This window comes from Fistularia commersonii, chromosome 18 (assembly GCF_037954325.1).
Source record: "Fistularia commersonii isolate RoL2024-O1a breed Wild chromosome 18, RoL_Fcom_v1.0, whole genome shotgun sequence".
Taxonomy (NCBI): Eukaryota; Metazoa; Chordata; class Actinopteri; order Syngnathiformes; family Fistulariidae; genus Fistularia; species Fistularia commersonii.
In genome coordinates this window covers 14,543,225-14,560,797 of record NC_141301.1, presented here as the reverse complement: position 1 = coordinate 14,560,797, position 17,573 = coordinate 14,543,225, and the positions used below count along the sequence as shown (strand labels likewise).

Here is a 17,573-nt window from a genome sequence, read left to right as displayed (position 1 = left end):
TCATCATCCATACCACTGGGAAATTTATGGTCTCCAATGACCCGCCTGCAGGTTCTTGGGCTGTGAATGGAACCCAGAGGGACGTCCAAACAATCAAAATGATTCATTCATTCATTCACGGAGGGCCTCATATAAAGAGGTGCAAGCTTTCACTGTCTCATTCGCACCTGTTTGGAGTCTAAAAGAGCTTCCACAAAGGTCGCGAGGACCATGAAGACTCCACAGAGAAAGGCTCTGCTGCCGTGTCACACATTTCACAGCGTTATGTGTCTTCGTCGGAAATACCTCACGTTATTCCCCGGGCGGGGAAACAAGTGAGAATAACAGCAACGGTTTCTGGCTTGGTTGCTCTTCCCATAGTGGTCGTCTGCGTTCTTCTTCCACGAAGCTCTCCCCGCTTTAGAAGTCCTATTAGAATGGATGCTTTGAGGAGCACGTCCAAATCTGCTCTGAATGGGGCTCAACGTTCATTGACGACACCCAAACGCCTGTTTTTGCTTTTCTATTGTATTGTATTTTCCGCATCATAAGGTGCACTGGACTATAAGGCACACCCTCAATGAATGCCCTATTCTAAAAAAAATCATATATAAGGCGCACTGCATTATAAGGCGCATAGAGCAGAAGCTACAGTAGTGGCTGGGGTTGCGTTATGCATCCACCAAATGGAGCTGCGCTAAAGGGAATGCCAACAAAACAGTCAGATAAGTCAGTCAAACTTCATTAATAGGATACAAACTAACATTCTGACAACTCCATTCCTTCCCAAAACAAGTTACTGCATTCATAATACAGTACCGTACATACCGGTAGCTTCAACTCCATCTGTCACACTTCAAAATGCTTCATAAAACGAAAGCACCAAGAAGGACCTTTTGCCTTCATTGGAATAGTGAGTGTAGAGAAGCGTCTACTTGCTGCTCTCTGTTCAACAACCCACAGTTCAAGTTTGTCCTCTAACTGTAGCCAGTTAGAGGCTTCGTTCCCTCGGAAACTCTGTTTAGTCTTCTTTACTCGGCGCAGGTTTCTTCCTCCACTTCCTCACCATTGATTGGTTAATGTTGAATTCTCTCGCTGCTGCTCTATTCCTGTGTTCTACTGCGTGACCGATCGCTTTGAGTTTGAACTCTGCGTCGTGAGCGTGTCTCTTGAAAGGAGACATTTTGGGGTCTCTATGCACACAAGTGGTGTGGGAATTGAAACACACACACACACACACACACACACACACACACACACACACACACACACACACACACAGAGACAAATTGCACGCGTCGCACAGTTACGTATCCCAGCATGCACTACACACTACTTCTTCTACGGGAGAAAATGGAGTCGGCGGCTGCTTTCCGTAGTTGTGAGACCTCTTGCGGCTCAGTATTAATCCACATATAAGGCGCGCCGCACTATAAGGCGCACTGTTGGTTTTTTTTGAGAAGACCAAAAGGTTTTTAGGTGTGGAAAATACGGTACTTTTGTAGCTGATTGTTTTTTTTTTCCCGAGCTTTACTGTCATGCATAGAGCACGACATCAGTGAAATTCGTGGACCGTGAGCAGAGGGCAGCTCCTGAACAGCACCAGGGATCGATCCACAAAGAACCCACGCTTTAACAGTCACCGTTGTCAAAAAGATCTTAATTCAAGTTTCTCTTAGAGACAAAAACTGTCCAGGTGAGATGAGAAAAGCTTTGCATTTTGGCTCTCAAATGGTGGTGATTTTCTCTGACTTGGAGGTGATGAACTCAAAGTTTCTTTCCAAATAAGGCATTAAATCAATACTGATCAAAAATCCAAAGCAGCGTCATGTGCAGAACGCTAAGAACCCATGAGAAACATCATCTTTGGAAACAAGACAGCTTTCCTACCTTTCTTCTTCTTCATGTGCCCCAGACACTGCTGGGATTTGAAATATATGGGTCAGAGCGCATCCTGCTGGAGAGGAGATGCGATGAACACCTTCATCATCAGAGAGGAAATCATGTACGACGTGCTATAAACTTTACTTTTGTACATTCGTCGGCTGTACTGGCAATGGCCCTGTTTTCAGAGACTTGCTGTCAGGGTTAAATCAAAATGAAATGGAATAAAATTAAAAAAAAAAAAAAATTAAACCATAACCAGAATTTAAATAATAATAATAATAATAATAATAATAATTTTAAAAAATAATGGAAAAAAATAAATAAAATAAAATCAAACCCAAATCTAAATTAAAATTAAGATAGTTACTATGACTATGATTGTTAAAGAGAGACAAGGCTTAATCTTACAACCTTTTACCGATTTGTGATTTGTGTTTATTGCAGATGCTGCATTAGGCCACTTTTCTGCACAGATTATGTTTTAATCGCTGAAAAACTTTCAATCTAGGCCTAAATCTCCTGTGCACCGACCGGAACACTTGACAAATAATGTTACCAATCCAGAATTAGTGTGTTGCTGTGTGTGTGTGTGTGTGTGTGTGTGTGTGTGTGTGTGTGGTTCAGTCCAAGTGTTGTTCAGCTGCAATCTGGTTGGGGACCAGCATGAAGAAAGACCTGACAAAGGTCTGGCAAGAAACAGCTGCTACACTGGCTGCTTGGCAGAAGCAGGAGAACAGTTGGATTTGTTTTCATTCAATCAATAAACACACACACACACACACACACACAAACAGCCATTCCCTCCTTCTCTGATATATATCAATTCTATAGTTTTGTATGCATAGTCGGCGTCAATCCAGTCGGCCAGCGGGTGGCGGTACGAAACAACATGACATATCTTTGGTTTGTTTGTAAATTTTTATTACATTTTTTCGAAATTCTCAACAGCAAGAATCAAATGTAGCAGTGCAGGCCCCGTGAAAACATATGCTGAGAGCTTTGTCTGAACCACGCGCGGAGTCGGCGCGTCTCCCGGACGTGGATGTCGTCTCCGACCCTCGCGAGCAAACAGGTTCAGGCGGCGACTCCCGTCGTTCGGATGAGATTTTTATCGTATGGCTTTAGACTGTGACTTGCGGCGCGTTCGGGCCGCAATTGCTTTTTCAGAGGAGGTGGTTAAGCATGCAGACACGACAGATCCTTTCAGGGGGCCTCGGATAGTGAAACAAGCGGAAACGAATGGCGGCAGAAGACAGAATACACCATATCGGCACTACGAGCAGAGAACGCAAACAAAAGAACTTGGGTTTATATCATTTCATCGATGTAAGCGCGCATGCTTGCAGCAGATGAGAGGTGACGGAGGCGATCGGGACGGGATCCCGAACCAGCGAGCGGCGTTTCCCTCCAAAATAACCCACTCGTTTCTAGTTGAACTAAACTCCCGCGTGGTCGGTTTCATCTACTAGAAGCACCAGAAGCTTACATGAACATAAAGAATGCACTTAGAGCGATGGTGTTTGTGTTGCATGTACTTTATCTTTCCAAGTGGTGAAACCTCTGAGTATATTCTTTTTTTTTTGTTTGTTTTCTTAAATAAACCACTATTCTATTTTTTGATATTTTTTTTTTTTAAATATATTTTATTCCATTACATTGATAGAATATTGTATACTGTAAATACATCTTTCGTCGTAACATGTTTTCTTATTCGGTATTATCGCGTCGTGATTTTTTTTTTTTTTTTTTTTTTTCTCTTTTTTTAAACTGTATATGTGTTTCCTTTAACATGCATTCCTCTCTGAGTAAAGAGACAGGACGTGTTGTGATTGGTCGGGCCTGGGAGGGCGTGGCCGTGACGTTGCGGCCTGTCGGTGAAGGCAGGCCTCGGGGACCAGACGAACCCAGCCGGGCCCTCACGCTTGGAGGACAGTGAACGCCTCCTCCGGAAGGTTACCTGGCAAACTACAAGCTGCTGACGAAAAAGAAGAGCAACACTTGGCCTTTTCTGCAAGGTGCGGGAGAGCGTGAACTCCTCCTTTTTGATGCGAGTAAATTTTGATCAGCCTTTCATAAGATTTTATTTATCCTAGCAAAATTCCTTGTCGTTATAGACATATTATTATTATTATTGTTTTTATTCAAAATAAGATCTCAATATACATGATTCTCTCTTTTTTGACTATGTACAGAAGTGCAAAAAAGTCAACCTTTATCACCGTCGTCACCTCGGGGTCCCCCCCCCCCCTCCCCTCCCGCCCTTCGCCCGCGGGGGGCGGCGAGCGACGGATGAGCGTGCGGACTCGCCGCGCCGCGCCGACCCCGCGCCCCCTCCCGGCAACGTCCCCCGAAAAGTGATTAAATATGCAGCTTGATTTCCAACATGGCCCAATTTCCAGGGAGAGTAAAAATATTTAAACAATAGCTATTTTTTTTTTTTTTTTTTTTGTAATGGATACAGTAGAAAATAACATCTTTACTCTAAACATCTAAGAACTCGATCCTTTTTTTAATTTTTTTTTTTATAATAGTATTTTTTTTTTTCTTATTTGACTAGTTACAAACCTTACAATCATTAAAATATTACTCGGTTATGGGCGACGGTTGCCACAGTGACAACTCAGCCTCTCTGCTCTATTATTTCATCACTGATAAGATACTCATATAAAACATCTTTGTTCAAAGAACACAAAAGAAAAAAAGACTACAGAAATGAACAATATGCATACGGTTCAACAATATGCATAACGTAGAAAATATTGAGTTTACAATCATAATCTTACTAAAATGAACATGGAATATTAAGATAAACTGTGCATGGGGGGAGGAGGGGGGCGGAAGGGGAACACACAAACACACACTTTACCTTATTTTCATTATAAGAAAGATAAATAGAACGGGCCGAAACTGAATATCAAAATATCATTCGAACAAAATAAAGGGAGACACTCTTTGTCCGGAGGGAAAATGAGAAAAGAAAGTCGAGAAAGTACATAGTGCTGTGTGTGTGTGTGTGTATGTGTGTGTGTGTGTGTGCGTGTGTGTGTGTGTGTGTTAATTTGGCGTGGATTAGGCAACTGGATGGTTCAAAATGGCGTGTTGCATTGTGCTGACCCGATGGTACATTCTAAGGCTTTGGATGAGTAATACAATCGTTGTTTTCTCGCCAGGCTCCCCGTGTGACATCCACCCGCTGAAAACGCCCCGAGGACAATCAGAACACAACAACAACAACAACAACAAAAAAAAAACAAACAAAAAAAACAGGATTCCTAGAGATCTACGCTGAACGCCGTCTTTCCTTGGGATATTTTGCAAAGTTTAACCCCGGCGGTCTGACAATGTCCAGTAAGAGAGACGCGGAGAGACTTTGGCTGACGATCTGAAAAACAGTTCTCAGGTAGATGCGTGAAGGGTGTATTTTTAAATATGTCAGACCACACACACACACACACACACACACACACACACACACACGCGCGCACACACACGCAAGACACGGAATCTACTTTGGCAAATCGGTCAAAAAACACGTGAATGAGAAAGAAATCAGTTTCGTATAAATCGCGTCTCCGTCGGCGCGTCACAGCAGTTTTTCATACCAACTGAATACTTTGTTGTTTTTCGTGTAATCGCCACCTCCTCCCCCCCCTCCTCCCCCTCCCCACCGTCACCGCGGCGACCTTTTTTTTCAACATTTCCAACGAAACCCGGGGATTATTCTGAAATCGCCAGACGACGGGTGACGGCGGGGAATAAAAGGGAGGCGTTAAAGGGCGAGCTCGCGCTTCGTCACGCCGCTCCCGTTGGTGTATTTTGAGATGTATGGCACTTTTCAGGGGCGCCCGCAAGGTCGAAACATGTGCTTAGGAGATAGAAAGGTAGGCTACAAGGGTTTGAAAGACACTTCCAAAACATTGCTATGGCGACTCTCTTAGAATGTCCCTTATCGCTGCTTTTACAACAATGGAAAACAAAAAAAAAAAAAACACAAAACAAAAGAATCGTGCATGCATATGTGATTCAGTCAGATCATTTGTATCTTCTACCTCAACTGAAGTACAAGGTGCACCTTTGTGTAAACAAATCAACGCGTCTGGGGTCGACGACCGACGGCCGATGAACGAAAAAGGGAAAAAAAAAAAACAAAAACAAAGAAATCATGATTCTTGGTCATGAAACGTACCGATCCAGCCGCTTTGACGAACGCCCCGTGTGTCGAGCTCATGTTAACATTCAAAGTGTGTCCGGTGAATAAAGGTAACTTGCCACGATGGGGGGTGAGAGGCAGTCTTTGTCGGATGCGAGTGACGGTCTTTTCTGTGATTGCGTCGTCGTGTGCGTGAAGTACACATGGAGACCGCCCCCGAACGAACGGCGCCTTGGATGTTAACATGCACATTCGCTCCGGGCCGGTTCGGGATTCCGTTCTCTCGTTTTGCCGTGGGTGTTACAGGCATGAGGGGCGACCACTACTCCTGGACTCCACACCAGCAGACTCCAGCTCCGTCTGCAAGCACAGCCGGCGGGGAAAACATCACATTTAGAAAGCGAATCACAAGGACGAGATGCAACAAGGCTTCGGTTGAGTTCGGCTAACGCGCGATGTCGGCGGAAAACGGAAGTTGCGTTCTTCGACCCTCGCGGACGCAAATTTGACCGATGTCGGTTGAAATTATCGAAATCGGCGCTGCTCTAATGATGCGAACGGCGGTTTACCTCGTTACCGTTTGGGTTACAATCACGCGAAACACGATTAAATGTAATTAAGTTAGCGACACTGCGCCAATGAAGCCTCCCGGCGCGTTCACGAGATCGCAGCCTCTCGAGGTGTTTATCTGAAGCGAGCGTTTCATGAAACCCTCTGCAAAGTGCGTTTTAAAGCGGGGGTCAACGGCTACGATAGCAGAAATGGTTTTCACGGGTTAGCGCTCCCGCTTCACAGCGAGAAGGTCCCTGATTGGGGCTTTCCATCTCCCTCCGGTTCCTCCTGCAGTCTGAAATCAAGCAGGAGGTTCTACAGAAACCCTAAGCTGTCCAGATGTGTGAATGAGAGGCTGAATTATCGCCCGTCCCTAAGATGAATGAACCAATCCATTATATTCCTATCGAGAATAAAAACTTTTAATTTATTTCTTCTTTCGAACCGCCAGCTGTCGCGCAGTGAACGCTCTCGCTCCGAGCGTTTGTTGTCGGCGGCACAGATGTTGAGCTCGGGCTCCTCGGGCTCCTCGGCCTGCCTCCGTCCGCTCACGGATCGACTAGTTTTGGATTTCGGCGCCGTTCTTTGGTTTGTTTGCGCAGCACTCCTGTCGAAATTCCTCTTATTCCAGAATGCGAGCGGCGGGAGTCCCCTATATTCTCGCCAAATCCCATAAATACGTCCACGCGGCTGCATTGTGGGCACCTCCATTACTTTTTCATGACATTTGGAATACAAAAATCGTGCTTCTTCGGGTACTTTAAGACATATTCGCCGAAAGAAGCGTCCATCCCACGACCACGGTTCCTGCCTGTGGTGACTCTGCAGGAGGAGGAGCGGAGATGATCGCTGGCTGGTGAAGCCTCCGAATTAATTTTTCTTTCCGCCGCTCCCTTCATGGGTCGCCGCAGCCGATCAGCTTCCTCCATCTGGCCCTCTTCTCCGCATCCTCTGCTCTCCAGCTGACTTCCCTTCATCCATAAACCTCCAGTCTGATCTTCCTCCCGGCAGCTCCACCTTCAGCATCCCAGATCTTCTCTTTCCATCTCCAGAACATCCACCATGTGCCGTCCCTCAGACGGACTCCTTTCCTGATCCTCGCTCCCAAAGAGGAGCCTCCACATCTTCATCTCTGCGCGTTTGTTTTTCAACAATAGCTCATAAACGCATGTTTGTATCTACACGGGCGATACGAGTAGCTCAACAAGTCTCCTCAAAGGTGTTAGATGAATGGTTTCTGATCTTCGGACCGTGGCGGATGAAAAGCCGAAAGAAGTCCCACTGAGTCTCCTAATAGCTGTAATTATCTGACAGCTATTGATCCTCTCCGTCCTCCTCCCTCCCAAAGAGAACCTCCACGTCTTCATCTCCAACCCCCCCGATATCAGTGTCAGAACGGAGAATCCATCCGCCAGTTGCGGGTCGTCACGCCGTTTCCGGGTTAAAACACGGAGAATCGCTCGGACGGGCGTCTTTCTGCGCCGCACCGGACGAGATGCTAATTCGCGAGCCAAAGCGAGGCGGTGCTAAAGTCCAACCTCGGGAAGGGATGGGGTCAGGTACGCGGGACAGATTACATCCGGATAAATCGCGGCAGGTTGGGTTTATTGTCCAGAATAAACCCTTTTTTATCTTTGAGAAATGAACTAAAGTTAGCCGGGTTGCTCGGACTGCATCCATCAACTCCAGTTCTCTGACAGAACAGATGGGCTGAAGCGAATCCTTCCGTGGAGGACTCGCTTAAAAGAATGCGATTGAAAAGCAGTAAACGTCTCTCCGAAAATGCATGCACGAGGCGCGTCGATACAAAAACACAAGGCGGGAGGGGGGAATCCGAGAGCAGCCATTGGTGGGGTGCGCAGAGGCAGCCTGTGCGTGAGGAGAGGGGGAGGGGGGGGATGCGAGCTCGACGTTCTGAACATCGGCGGAGAAAATCCAAAAGTTAGAGCCGAGGCCGCGTCGGCGGAGGAGCGCCGGGGGATCCCAACGTCAAACCGGCCTCAAAGCGGAAGATGGAGGAAACTCATCAATACTAACGGGAAGATACGAGGTGTTCGGGTCTTAATATTGTTGTCGCGGCGGCGGCGGCGGGGGAAGATAGCTTAGCGACGCGGATTCGTGACATCTGCATAACAGTCGGACGCTCTACATGACTGAAAAAATAAACGATTTCCCGCGGAGGCGACGCTTGTTTTTGATTTTTAATCAGGCGGCGGCGGAGCTGCGCAGAGCCTCCTCGGCAGATGGAGAAACTGTCTGGCTCGGGACCACGTCAGCTGAGGACACGGAGACGATCAATGGCGTGCGCCGCATGCAGAATTAACGCCGTTTCCCGCCCCCCCCCCCCCCCCCCCTTGTAGAAATCTATAAGGCTAGACAACAAAAGCAAGACCTTAAAGATTTAAAGGCGCCGTCTCGTTCATCTGAAACATCCCTGAGATGGACTTCCTGCACGACGCCCAGGAGAGGTCGGGCGTTCAGAAATACCGTTCTCGGTTAATCACATATGTCGGTCAGGCGTGTTAATCGATGAGCCGATGATGCGTCGGCGACCGCATGCTAAGCTTGCTAATTCAGCTACCGGCCGGGACCCGTCGCGGTGCATAAAAAAAAAAGTGAGATGTGTGAGAGGAGGTGTCGTACATACTGTTCTGACCGAGACTCCTACATCTGGGTCACATACTTGTGACTAGTCAGATGGTCTGCAGATATTATTGGAATCTGATTGATGGGAGAAGAAGGAGAAGAAGAGGGGTGGGTGAGGTGGAGAGGAGAAACAGTCACAGAAGAGACATCGGTTGAAACGAGGACAAATAGCACTCTGCTGTTAATTAAACCGAAAATGACGAACAAGATGTGCCCGCTAATTATCAAAGTCATTGCGGCGTCAGATGCTCTCAAAAGCTCAAGTAGATTAGCCTCATGCGTTCATGCATTTTCCATGAAAAAGGGGCGTACATGGGGAGGGGGGAGGGGGGGGGGGTAGGGAAGGGGAGGGGGAGGGAGTGGGTGACAGGAACACACTTCACAAACACTGAAAAGTCAGAGGCGGCAACAGAGGACAGAGAAAGACGGGCAGGAAGGAGAGCAAACCTGATTGGCTGTTGCAGTTGCAAAGGGAACACTTGTGGCAGATGTGGTGGCTGCAGACACAGTGGCTGGAGAAGCACCGTGCATCATGGGTACTTGGGGGGGAAAGATCACAGAGGCATTTGAACCGGAGCAAAACCAAAGCTACTTCTTCTTTCTTTCTTTCTTTCTTTTCCTTTTAGCAACACGTCGTTTCTGAGCGTGTTGCTTTAGGATGCAAAATAAACTTGAGAGAGTCTGATTGTTTTTCTACGCGCCCCGATTATGGCGTCAGTTTAAACGGCAGCCAAAGGGGGTGTGACAAGGCGGCGAGGCAGTTGAGGGCGAAGATTAGCATGTTTAGCGCGTCTGTGTGTGTGTGTGTGTGTGTGTGTGTGTGTGTGTGTGCAGGCTGGCTGACTTGAATTCTCCTTCTGAACAAATGTCATCACAATATAGAGTTATAATAATGCATCTTCTGTGCTTCCGCTCCCATTTTTTGAATACATTATACTATACTAATATATATGCTTTTACGCTTCAGAGTTTATTTATTTATTTATTTTATCTGTTTTTTTTTTTTTATTTAATTAAATTTTTCTATCTTTTTAATTTTAATTAACTTTTTTTTTTTAGATTATTTTTTAAATTTATGTATTTATATTATTATTATTTTTTTTTTTTCTTGTATTTTTAGCTAGCGTGTCATTGCCTTTTCCTTGTATGTCTTGCTGCTGCTGCCGCTGCTGCTAAACAATTTCCCAAGTATGGGATCATTAAAGTACATCTCATCTCATCATCTCATGTTTATAAGGCACGTATAAACAGACAGGGTAATGAGGCGCTCGAGAGGTTTGAGAGCCCGGGGCGGAAGCGTAACGAAGCAGGGAACAGGGGATTTTTGATCTGCAACAAGCATTAAGGTGACAGGCGGAACGTGGGACAGAGCAGAAAAGGGGTTCATACCACAAAGAAGTACGAGACGCATCATGTCCAAAAATTAAAACCGCGCCCGTTGGGTTTTCAAAATTTCACGATTCATAATTTGCATGAAAAAAAAAAAGAAAAAAAAAAAAAAAAAGCGTTCGATAATCGTTTCTGTGACTCCGAGGTCACGGACGCGATGAGCTGGATGGACAGTGAGAGACTGAAATGGTCTTGGATGTAATCAGTGAGTAAAGCTGGCACCTACCAACACTTGTTGCAGGTGTCATGCACAATATCGAGCCTGCCCGTCATGCATTGCAACGAGGGAATGGAGCGAGAAGGGAGGGGAGAAAAAAAAAAACATTACAAGAGTCAATACAAATCACACCACATCAGAGGCTAACCTTGAATTTCTTCTGACCGTTGCGTAACACGGACAATATTTGCAAATGGCATCGCGAAGGAAGGTAAAAGCAATATGCAGGAGCAACCGGTTTGGAACGACCCGCTTCCACAGGCACCAAAATGTGCTGCGCTGACCCGACGGTCCAGCGGTGTGATATTTAAGGATCTGCATCCAAATCTCCGACTCGGGGGAATCAACGGCGGGCTATTTTCGTCCCGTCGGACCGGAATGTGGGACGCGGTGTAAGATGACTGCGCGGCGAAGACGCCTCGATTTTACTGAGCACGTCCCGTCGAGGGCGTTTTACAGAAAGCATCCGCATGGTTGTGTTTGCGTGTGTTTTTTTTTTTTTCTTAGCAATTCCAAAGATACATCCCGAAACCCGTGTGTCTAATGATGAGCAAAATAACAGAATCGGACCTCTTCTGCAGGATCGTGAAAGTGAATGAAGCGGCACGAACCTCCTTTACGTCATTTGCTCATGCAACACGTGTACAGAGCGTCATATTATCTCCTTTTTGGCCTTACCTGATGGTATAAAGGCAGCCTGCTGCTGAAACTGCATGTTGGCCAGGGCCTGTTGGTACTGGAAAACACCGGCATTGAACATAGTGGTGGCACCGTTGGCTTTTTCAAGTGCAGGTCTCTTTGGTAAAGGAGGCAGGACGGGAGGGAGCCCCTAATGGGGGGGGGGGCAACACAATACGGGAGGTGAGAAAAATCAAAATGTGAGGGCGGCGACACTTTAGAATAGAAATAGGAAATACTTTTTTATCAGGAGATAAATGTGCCCTTCCTGACGGCTACTTTAAACGGTGATAAGCAAGCAGCCTTCCGCGCTACCTCCGCCAGAGCGAGGCGTAGCTGAGGCGCTAGCTGGCACACGGAGGCGTCTCTTAAACTCATCGTTTTTAATAAAACACACAAACATGGATAATAACTAGCGAATACTGTGAAATCGGATCTAAAACTACGTGACGGATGAAATTAGCCAAAGCCGCATCGCTCGCTCCACGGTAACAGTACAATAAAGATCATGTTAAGGCTGCGGTGACGTGTTTATCTCAGTTCCACATGCAATATGGGAAGGTCATGCAAAGACTACAGTAACACAAATCATTACATTTTAACTTCAAGAGGTGATGAACTGATGCACGGCTGCATCAATTGGTGAAAAAAAGTCGAGCGGTTGCTCGTAAAGATGGCTTCCGGCCAGGATTTTATTTCGTTTTTCGGTCAATTTTGTTACTTTTGGAAATCAGTTCATCGCCTCTCGGTTGTTTTGTGAAATATGCAGTTTATTTTAGCCAAAACAACTCTACTACATCACAGCTACATGCTAGGGCTAAAAGGTGAAAGGTCATAGTACCAGGTCAAAAGTTGCGTCGAAGGGTCGCTTCTGTGATTTGACAGCCGACTGAGTCTTAATTAGCAGGTAGCGAGCACATGATGGCAATGGGCCAATGGCGTTCAAGCGCATTAACATAAACCAGCAAGCGCAGGTGCGTCATGGGGACAGCAGTGCAGTGTGGGTTGGTGAGAAAAAAACAAAACAACAAACAAACAAGAACAAAAACAAAAAAAAAAAATCATTCAAATGCAATATATAACAACAAGACTAAGGCATGCACATTAATGGCTAAAGAGATACTGGGAAGGCTGTCAGTGCATATCTACAAAAAAACACCACCAGATAAATAAATGTATATCAACCGTGTTAGAATTTATTTATTTTTTTCTTTTCTAAGAGTGACTTTTATCCATTTATTTTGGAAATGAACTCCTGCATCAGGACCTTGAGGATTCCACGTGACCGCAAAGGAATCATTAATTTTGAATTGTCGCACGTGGGTGTAACATAAGGAGAAGGCGGCTCGACCTCAAGGATAAAGTCAGAAATAGTGATCGATCGCCGGCTGGTCCGAAGGGCCGACCTGTTGCCGGGGCGACCGATGATGCGATGAAACTAACACGAATAAAACACCGCTCTTCACCCCCCCCACCCCCCTTTCTCCCACGGGTTACCTTCATGCACAGCTGGCTCTAGCAATCACGTAAACTCTGAATTTAATATCGATTAACTCCACATTTGGACTCGCTGCCGTAAATAAGAGGCGCTAAAATGACTTCGAGGTGCGCTTGTGAATGTTGAGTAAAGCCAATGTTGAAAAATTGCATTTTTTTTTTTTTTAAACCAGGGAATATAGCCATCCACATTTTTATCGGAGCGCTATATTGTCATATCTCAGGACGGGAACTTGATACGGACTCATCCAAAACCTTAAGTCGGTCTGCAGCTCTGCAACACACGCTTCTATTTCCACTGACATGAGCGCGCTTTATCAGGGAATCCCTGTTTGCACAGATTCCTGTTGGTGGTGAAGATAAACCCTGCAACTACCGGAGCGGAGAGAGCCGCCGAGAACAAACACTTGGGGTTTTCACAAAACCTCAGAGCCGAGGATGTTGACCGGAGGAATTCCTGCTACGAAAACCTAAAAGACATATATATATATTTTTGAATATATATGCCGAATCCCAAACACAGGACACGTAGTTTGAATTTGGATCGTCTTTCCATTCTGCGAGTCGCCATTTTCCGCCAGAGCAGGCTTTATCATTTACCAGGCCACTATTGGGAGCAGAAATTGTGTGAATACAGATATGAATCACTTAATATATGGATTTTCAAAGATGCGAATAATCATTCCTGGCAAATTTTATCCTTGAAATACAAAAAAAATTCATGATACAGATACGAGAGCGAGAAAATCTAAATTTGCAGCGAGTGAACGCAGAAAGAAGGCGCTTTCTATGGAAATTAAGCACGAAATAATCACGAAGCACGAACGTGTTGCACGTGTTACCCGTATCACACGTGAATATAATTGCATTTTGAGTGAGGGTTGAAACAAATTGATTTGTTTTATATATTTAATTTCTATATATCTATTTTTCATTATATTTTAAATGAGGAAAATTCATTTAAGATACGAAAAAAATCAGCATACAAACCGACTTTGGAACAAATGAAATTTGTATCTTAAGGGATCACTGTATAATTGAAGCGTCATGTTTATTCTGGTCATTTTTCTAGCAGAACTCTGTGCATTTGTCCAGTTTTCAGCTTTTCCTGTGTGAAATCCAAAACATCCCCAGAACATATATATATATATACAGCTCCAAAAAATAAAGGGAACACTTCAACAACACAATGTAACTCCAAGTCAATCACACTTGTGTGAAATCAAAGTGTCCAACACCGATTCATTTGGATTTGTTTTAAGTACATTATATGCGTTTTTTTTAATACATTTAATTCCCATTTTAAGGTGATTTTGTTGTCCGCACATTCAACTATGTAAAGGACAAAATATTTAATAGAACATTATCAATATTATTATTATTATTATCAGAATTATTATTTTAAGTCACGGATATTCGTGATGAATGTCTTAAAAATAAATAAGTAAATTAAGAATATTTGATTCATTCAGATCCAGGGTGTGTTAATTTAGCGTGTTTTTCCACTTTAATTTGAAGTGTGACCCCAAATCCAGACGGCCGTGGGTTCTTTGATTTAATTTCCACGGATCATTTTTGTGTAATATTGTCATCAGCCCATTCAACTATGTAAAGAAAGTAGTATTCAATATCTAAGATATCATTCATTCAGATCTAGGATGTGTTGTATTAGTGTTTTCTCTATATTTTAGAGCAGTGTGTATAAAACAATATGTGATATATACACTGCTCAAAAAAATAAAGGGAACACTTAAAAAACACATCCTAGATGTAAATGAATGAAATATTCTTATGAAATACTTTGCTCTTTACACAGTTGAATGTGCTGACAACAAAATCACACAAAAATGATCAATGGAAATCAATTGTATCAACCCATGGAGGTCTGGATTAGGAATCACACTCAAAATTAAAGTGTAAAAACAAACTCCAGGCTGATCCAACTTTGATGTAATGTCCTTAAAACAAGTCAAAATGAATGTGTGTTGCTTCCTGAGTGGACACTATGATTTCACACAAGTGGGATTGACTTGGAGTTACATTGTGTTGTTCAAGTGTTCCCTTTATTTTTTTGAGCAGTATATAAATGAACCCCCCCTCTTTTTTTTTTTGGGCTCGTCTGCAGATTCCCTCCACTCAGCGCTGAGGATGCTAAAGCGCGGCGATGCTCCCCAGCGGCCGGGCTTCGGGCGGATACCTACCATGGCCGCGGCGGCTGCAGCCTGGTTGACCTGGTGCTGGGCAGCCTTGATCTTGGCCTGCAGGTGAGCAGGAGGGTGAAAGTATTTGCACTTCTCCCGGGAGCAGCGACCCTTAATGTAGTCCATACACACAGTGACCGTGTTGTCGTTGGTGTCGATCATGGTGCTGTCCGCAGGGTGGGCGAAGCGGCAGTCGTTCTCTCCGCGCGTGCAGTTGCCCCGCTGATATTCCCGACACACCTGCCGGACAAATGCACCTTATCTCACCCCCTGCTTATTTTGTTTAAAGCACACGTCGTGAGAAAAAAAAAAACAAACAAAAAAAAAAAAAACGTCATCGGCGCCAAATTAGGACGTTACTTCTCGCTTCGCCGCGTCGAAGGAATCAATCTGTTCGTTCCTTTCAGACTTTACCCGACACGGCTAACAAATCTTGATGACAGCTCCGGCCGTTACTGCTGATTGAGAGGCAGAACAAGCCGTAAGCGGCGTTTACGGACTCATCAATCACACGTTTATCCCCTTTTCTTCGTTGTCGTTCCTCGGAGAGCCACACGGGGGCGGCATCTTCATGAGCAGTCCGGTTTCAGGCGGGGGGGGGGGGGGGGGGGGGGGGGGGGGGGAGAAAATCTGACGTACCAGCCACACACACACACACACACATACACACCTACATATGAAATACGAGAGTGTCCCCCCCCCCCCCTTCTAGAATTAAATCTTGACACTTTAAGAGCCGTGCAATAACTTCCCATCCAGCCGGAGCGCCACCGCCAACGCCGAATTGGATCCAGATTTTTTTTTTTTTTTTTTTGTCCTCCGCCGGGTTAAACGTAATTCCACGGTGTGCCGTATCGATCTATAAGTTATTTTGATAAAGCAAGCTATTACCCAAATGTCTGTTTCCCGGTCTCGCTGTCTGCATCCTCAAAGCATTTGATTTGCTGTGTACCTGCTGCCAGACTAAAGGCCGCCGGCGCCATTATCTCCAAACTAACCCTGCTCTGTCTCCTGTCATGACAGCTAATCATCTCCAACCAGCGATGCATCCGCAACGGTTTTGGGATGATCCGCCTCCCCCTCCGGGACGCCTCTCTCCAAAACACAAACACCTACACGTGCGCGATGAGACGTTTATACCGACTGCTGGCCTTATTTTAAAGGTAAAAAAAGAGAGGACGCCTTGTTGTCAGGCAGATGTTGAAGGAGTGGGCGAGGGAGGGAGGAGACGTGGGAGGAGGAAGGGAGGGTTTAAGATGAATAAGGAGTAAAAGGACGGAGACGGGGGGGTCGGAGAGACGGAGCCAGACGCTGTAGCGATCAAACGAGCATCGTCGGGGAGGACGGAGGAGCAATCTGACGTTCTCCTCGCCGGGTCCGGAGGAGAGCGCCGCCGCTCTTAACGGCGGTTAATCATACATTAGAGGGAGGACGCTCTCAGACACAGGGCCAAATAAAGGGCCTGTTAATCACATTTCTGTCACCATGGTAACCCTCCCCGGAGACCATTTGCATCACCATGGTTGCAGGTGAGCAACATGTTAGCGATCGCGCGCTGGAACGCCGTCCGCGCAGAGGAGAGTCCCGGAAAGTATTTCTTGAAAAAAAAAAACGGCCCGCGGCCCTCTTCTCCTGACACGGGAATTATCCGTCGGACTCGAGGCCAGGATTTTTCCGACCGTGCATTTCCGACGTGGCGCGCTAAATTAAAAGCTTTCCGTCGCTTCTTTGCAACGTGGTTTGAGCTCGTGGAAAGCGCGAGCCGGCCAAAACGTCCCGAAACCCCGGTAACGTTCTGTGATTTCCAATCACAGAGGCGGTATATCTCTTCTCCTCCGGCATCCTCAGATCCTTTTTTTTTTTTTTTTTTTTTTTTTTTTTTTTTAATGCAGCGTTTTGACATTCCCGGCAGTTTCAAGTTGTTTTCATTTTTTTTTTTTTTTTTTTTTTTTTTTTCACTCTGGCTACACATCAGACTGACCGTCTTCAAAGGCTACACGGATTTTCAATTTCGGCTTACAAAAACAACCCCTCCGTTGAACACAGAGGCCGATGCTCCCGCGTTAAAGCGATATCCTGTCCGCGGGATGCGGCGGGGGTCTCGGGGGCTTCTCCGGAAAAACACAACAGGTGCGCAAATCGATTCCCTCGCCCGGCGTGCCGTCCCCTCGGGGACTTCCTGAGCCGCGCCTCTATTAATTATCAACCCCCCCCATGGTTTTACCTTCTAAATCCAACCTGAACTTCTTGCCCCGCCTCCGCCCACATCCAACGATTTCCCCATTACTCCCCTGCGGGAGCCTCCCTGGACGGGGCTCCGGATGGAATAGATACACCGTCCGCTCAATTATCACCTGACGCGACCCGAGGTTCCAGC

At 45.7% G+C, this 17,573-nt stretch overlaps 1 protein-coding gene across 13 annotated transcripts in view; it reads right to left on the bottom strand.

Annotated features, from left to right (window-relative positions):
• Positions 1–2,765: 2,765 nt before the first annotated feature.
• Positions 2,766–17,573, bottom strand: part of LOC147224523 (muscleblind-like protein 1) — an 83,917-nt gene continuing 69,109 nt past the window's right edge. For 2 of the 13 annotated variants that reach the window (XM_086164839.1, XM_086164840.1), the window contains exons 5-11: positions 15,197–15,436; positions 12,340–12,393; positions 11,499–11,616; positions 10,830–10,865; positions 9,662–9,753; positions 9,216–9,289; positions 2,766–6,376 (exon numbers count right to left, since the gene is read on the bottom strand). In XM_086164839.1, the coding sequence (XP_086020965.1) occupies positions 9,233–9,289; positions 9,662–9,753; positions 10,830–10,865; positions 11,499–11,616; positions 12,340–12,393; positions 15,197–15,436 (597 nt within the window). In that variant the 3' untranslated portion in view covers positions 2,766–6,376; positions 9,216–9,232. Of the gene's footprint in view, positions 6,377–9,211; positions 9,290–9,661; positions 9,754–10,829; positions 10,866–11,498; positions 11,650–12,339; positions 12,394–15,196; positions 15,437–17,573 lie in introns of all 13 variants that reach the window. The other 11 variants (XM_086164847.1, XM_086164853.1, XM_086164842.1 and 8 more) reach the window with 11 other exon arrangements.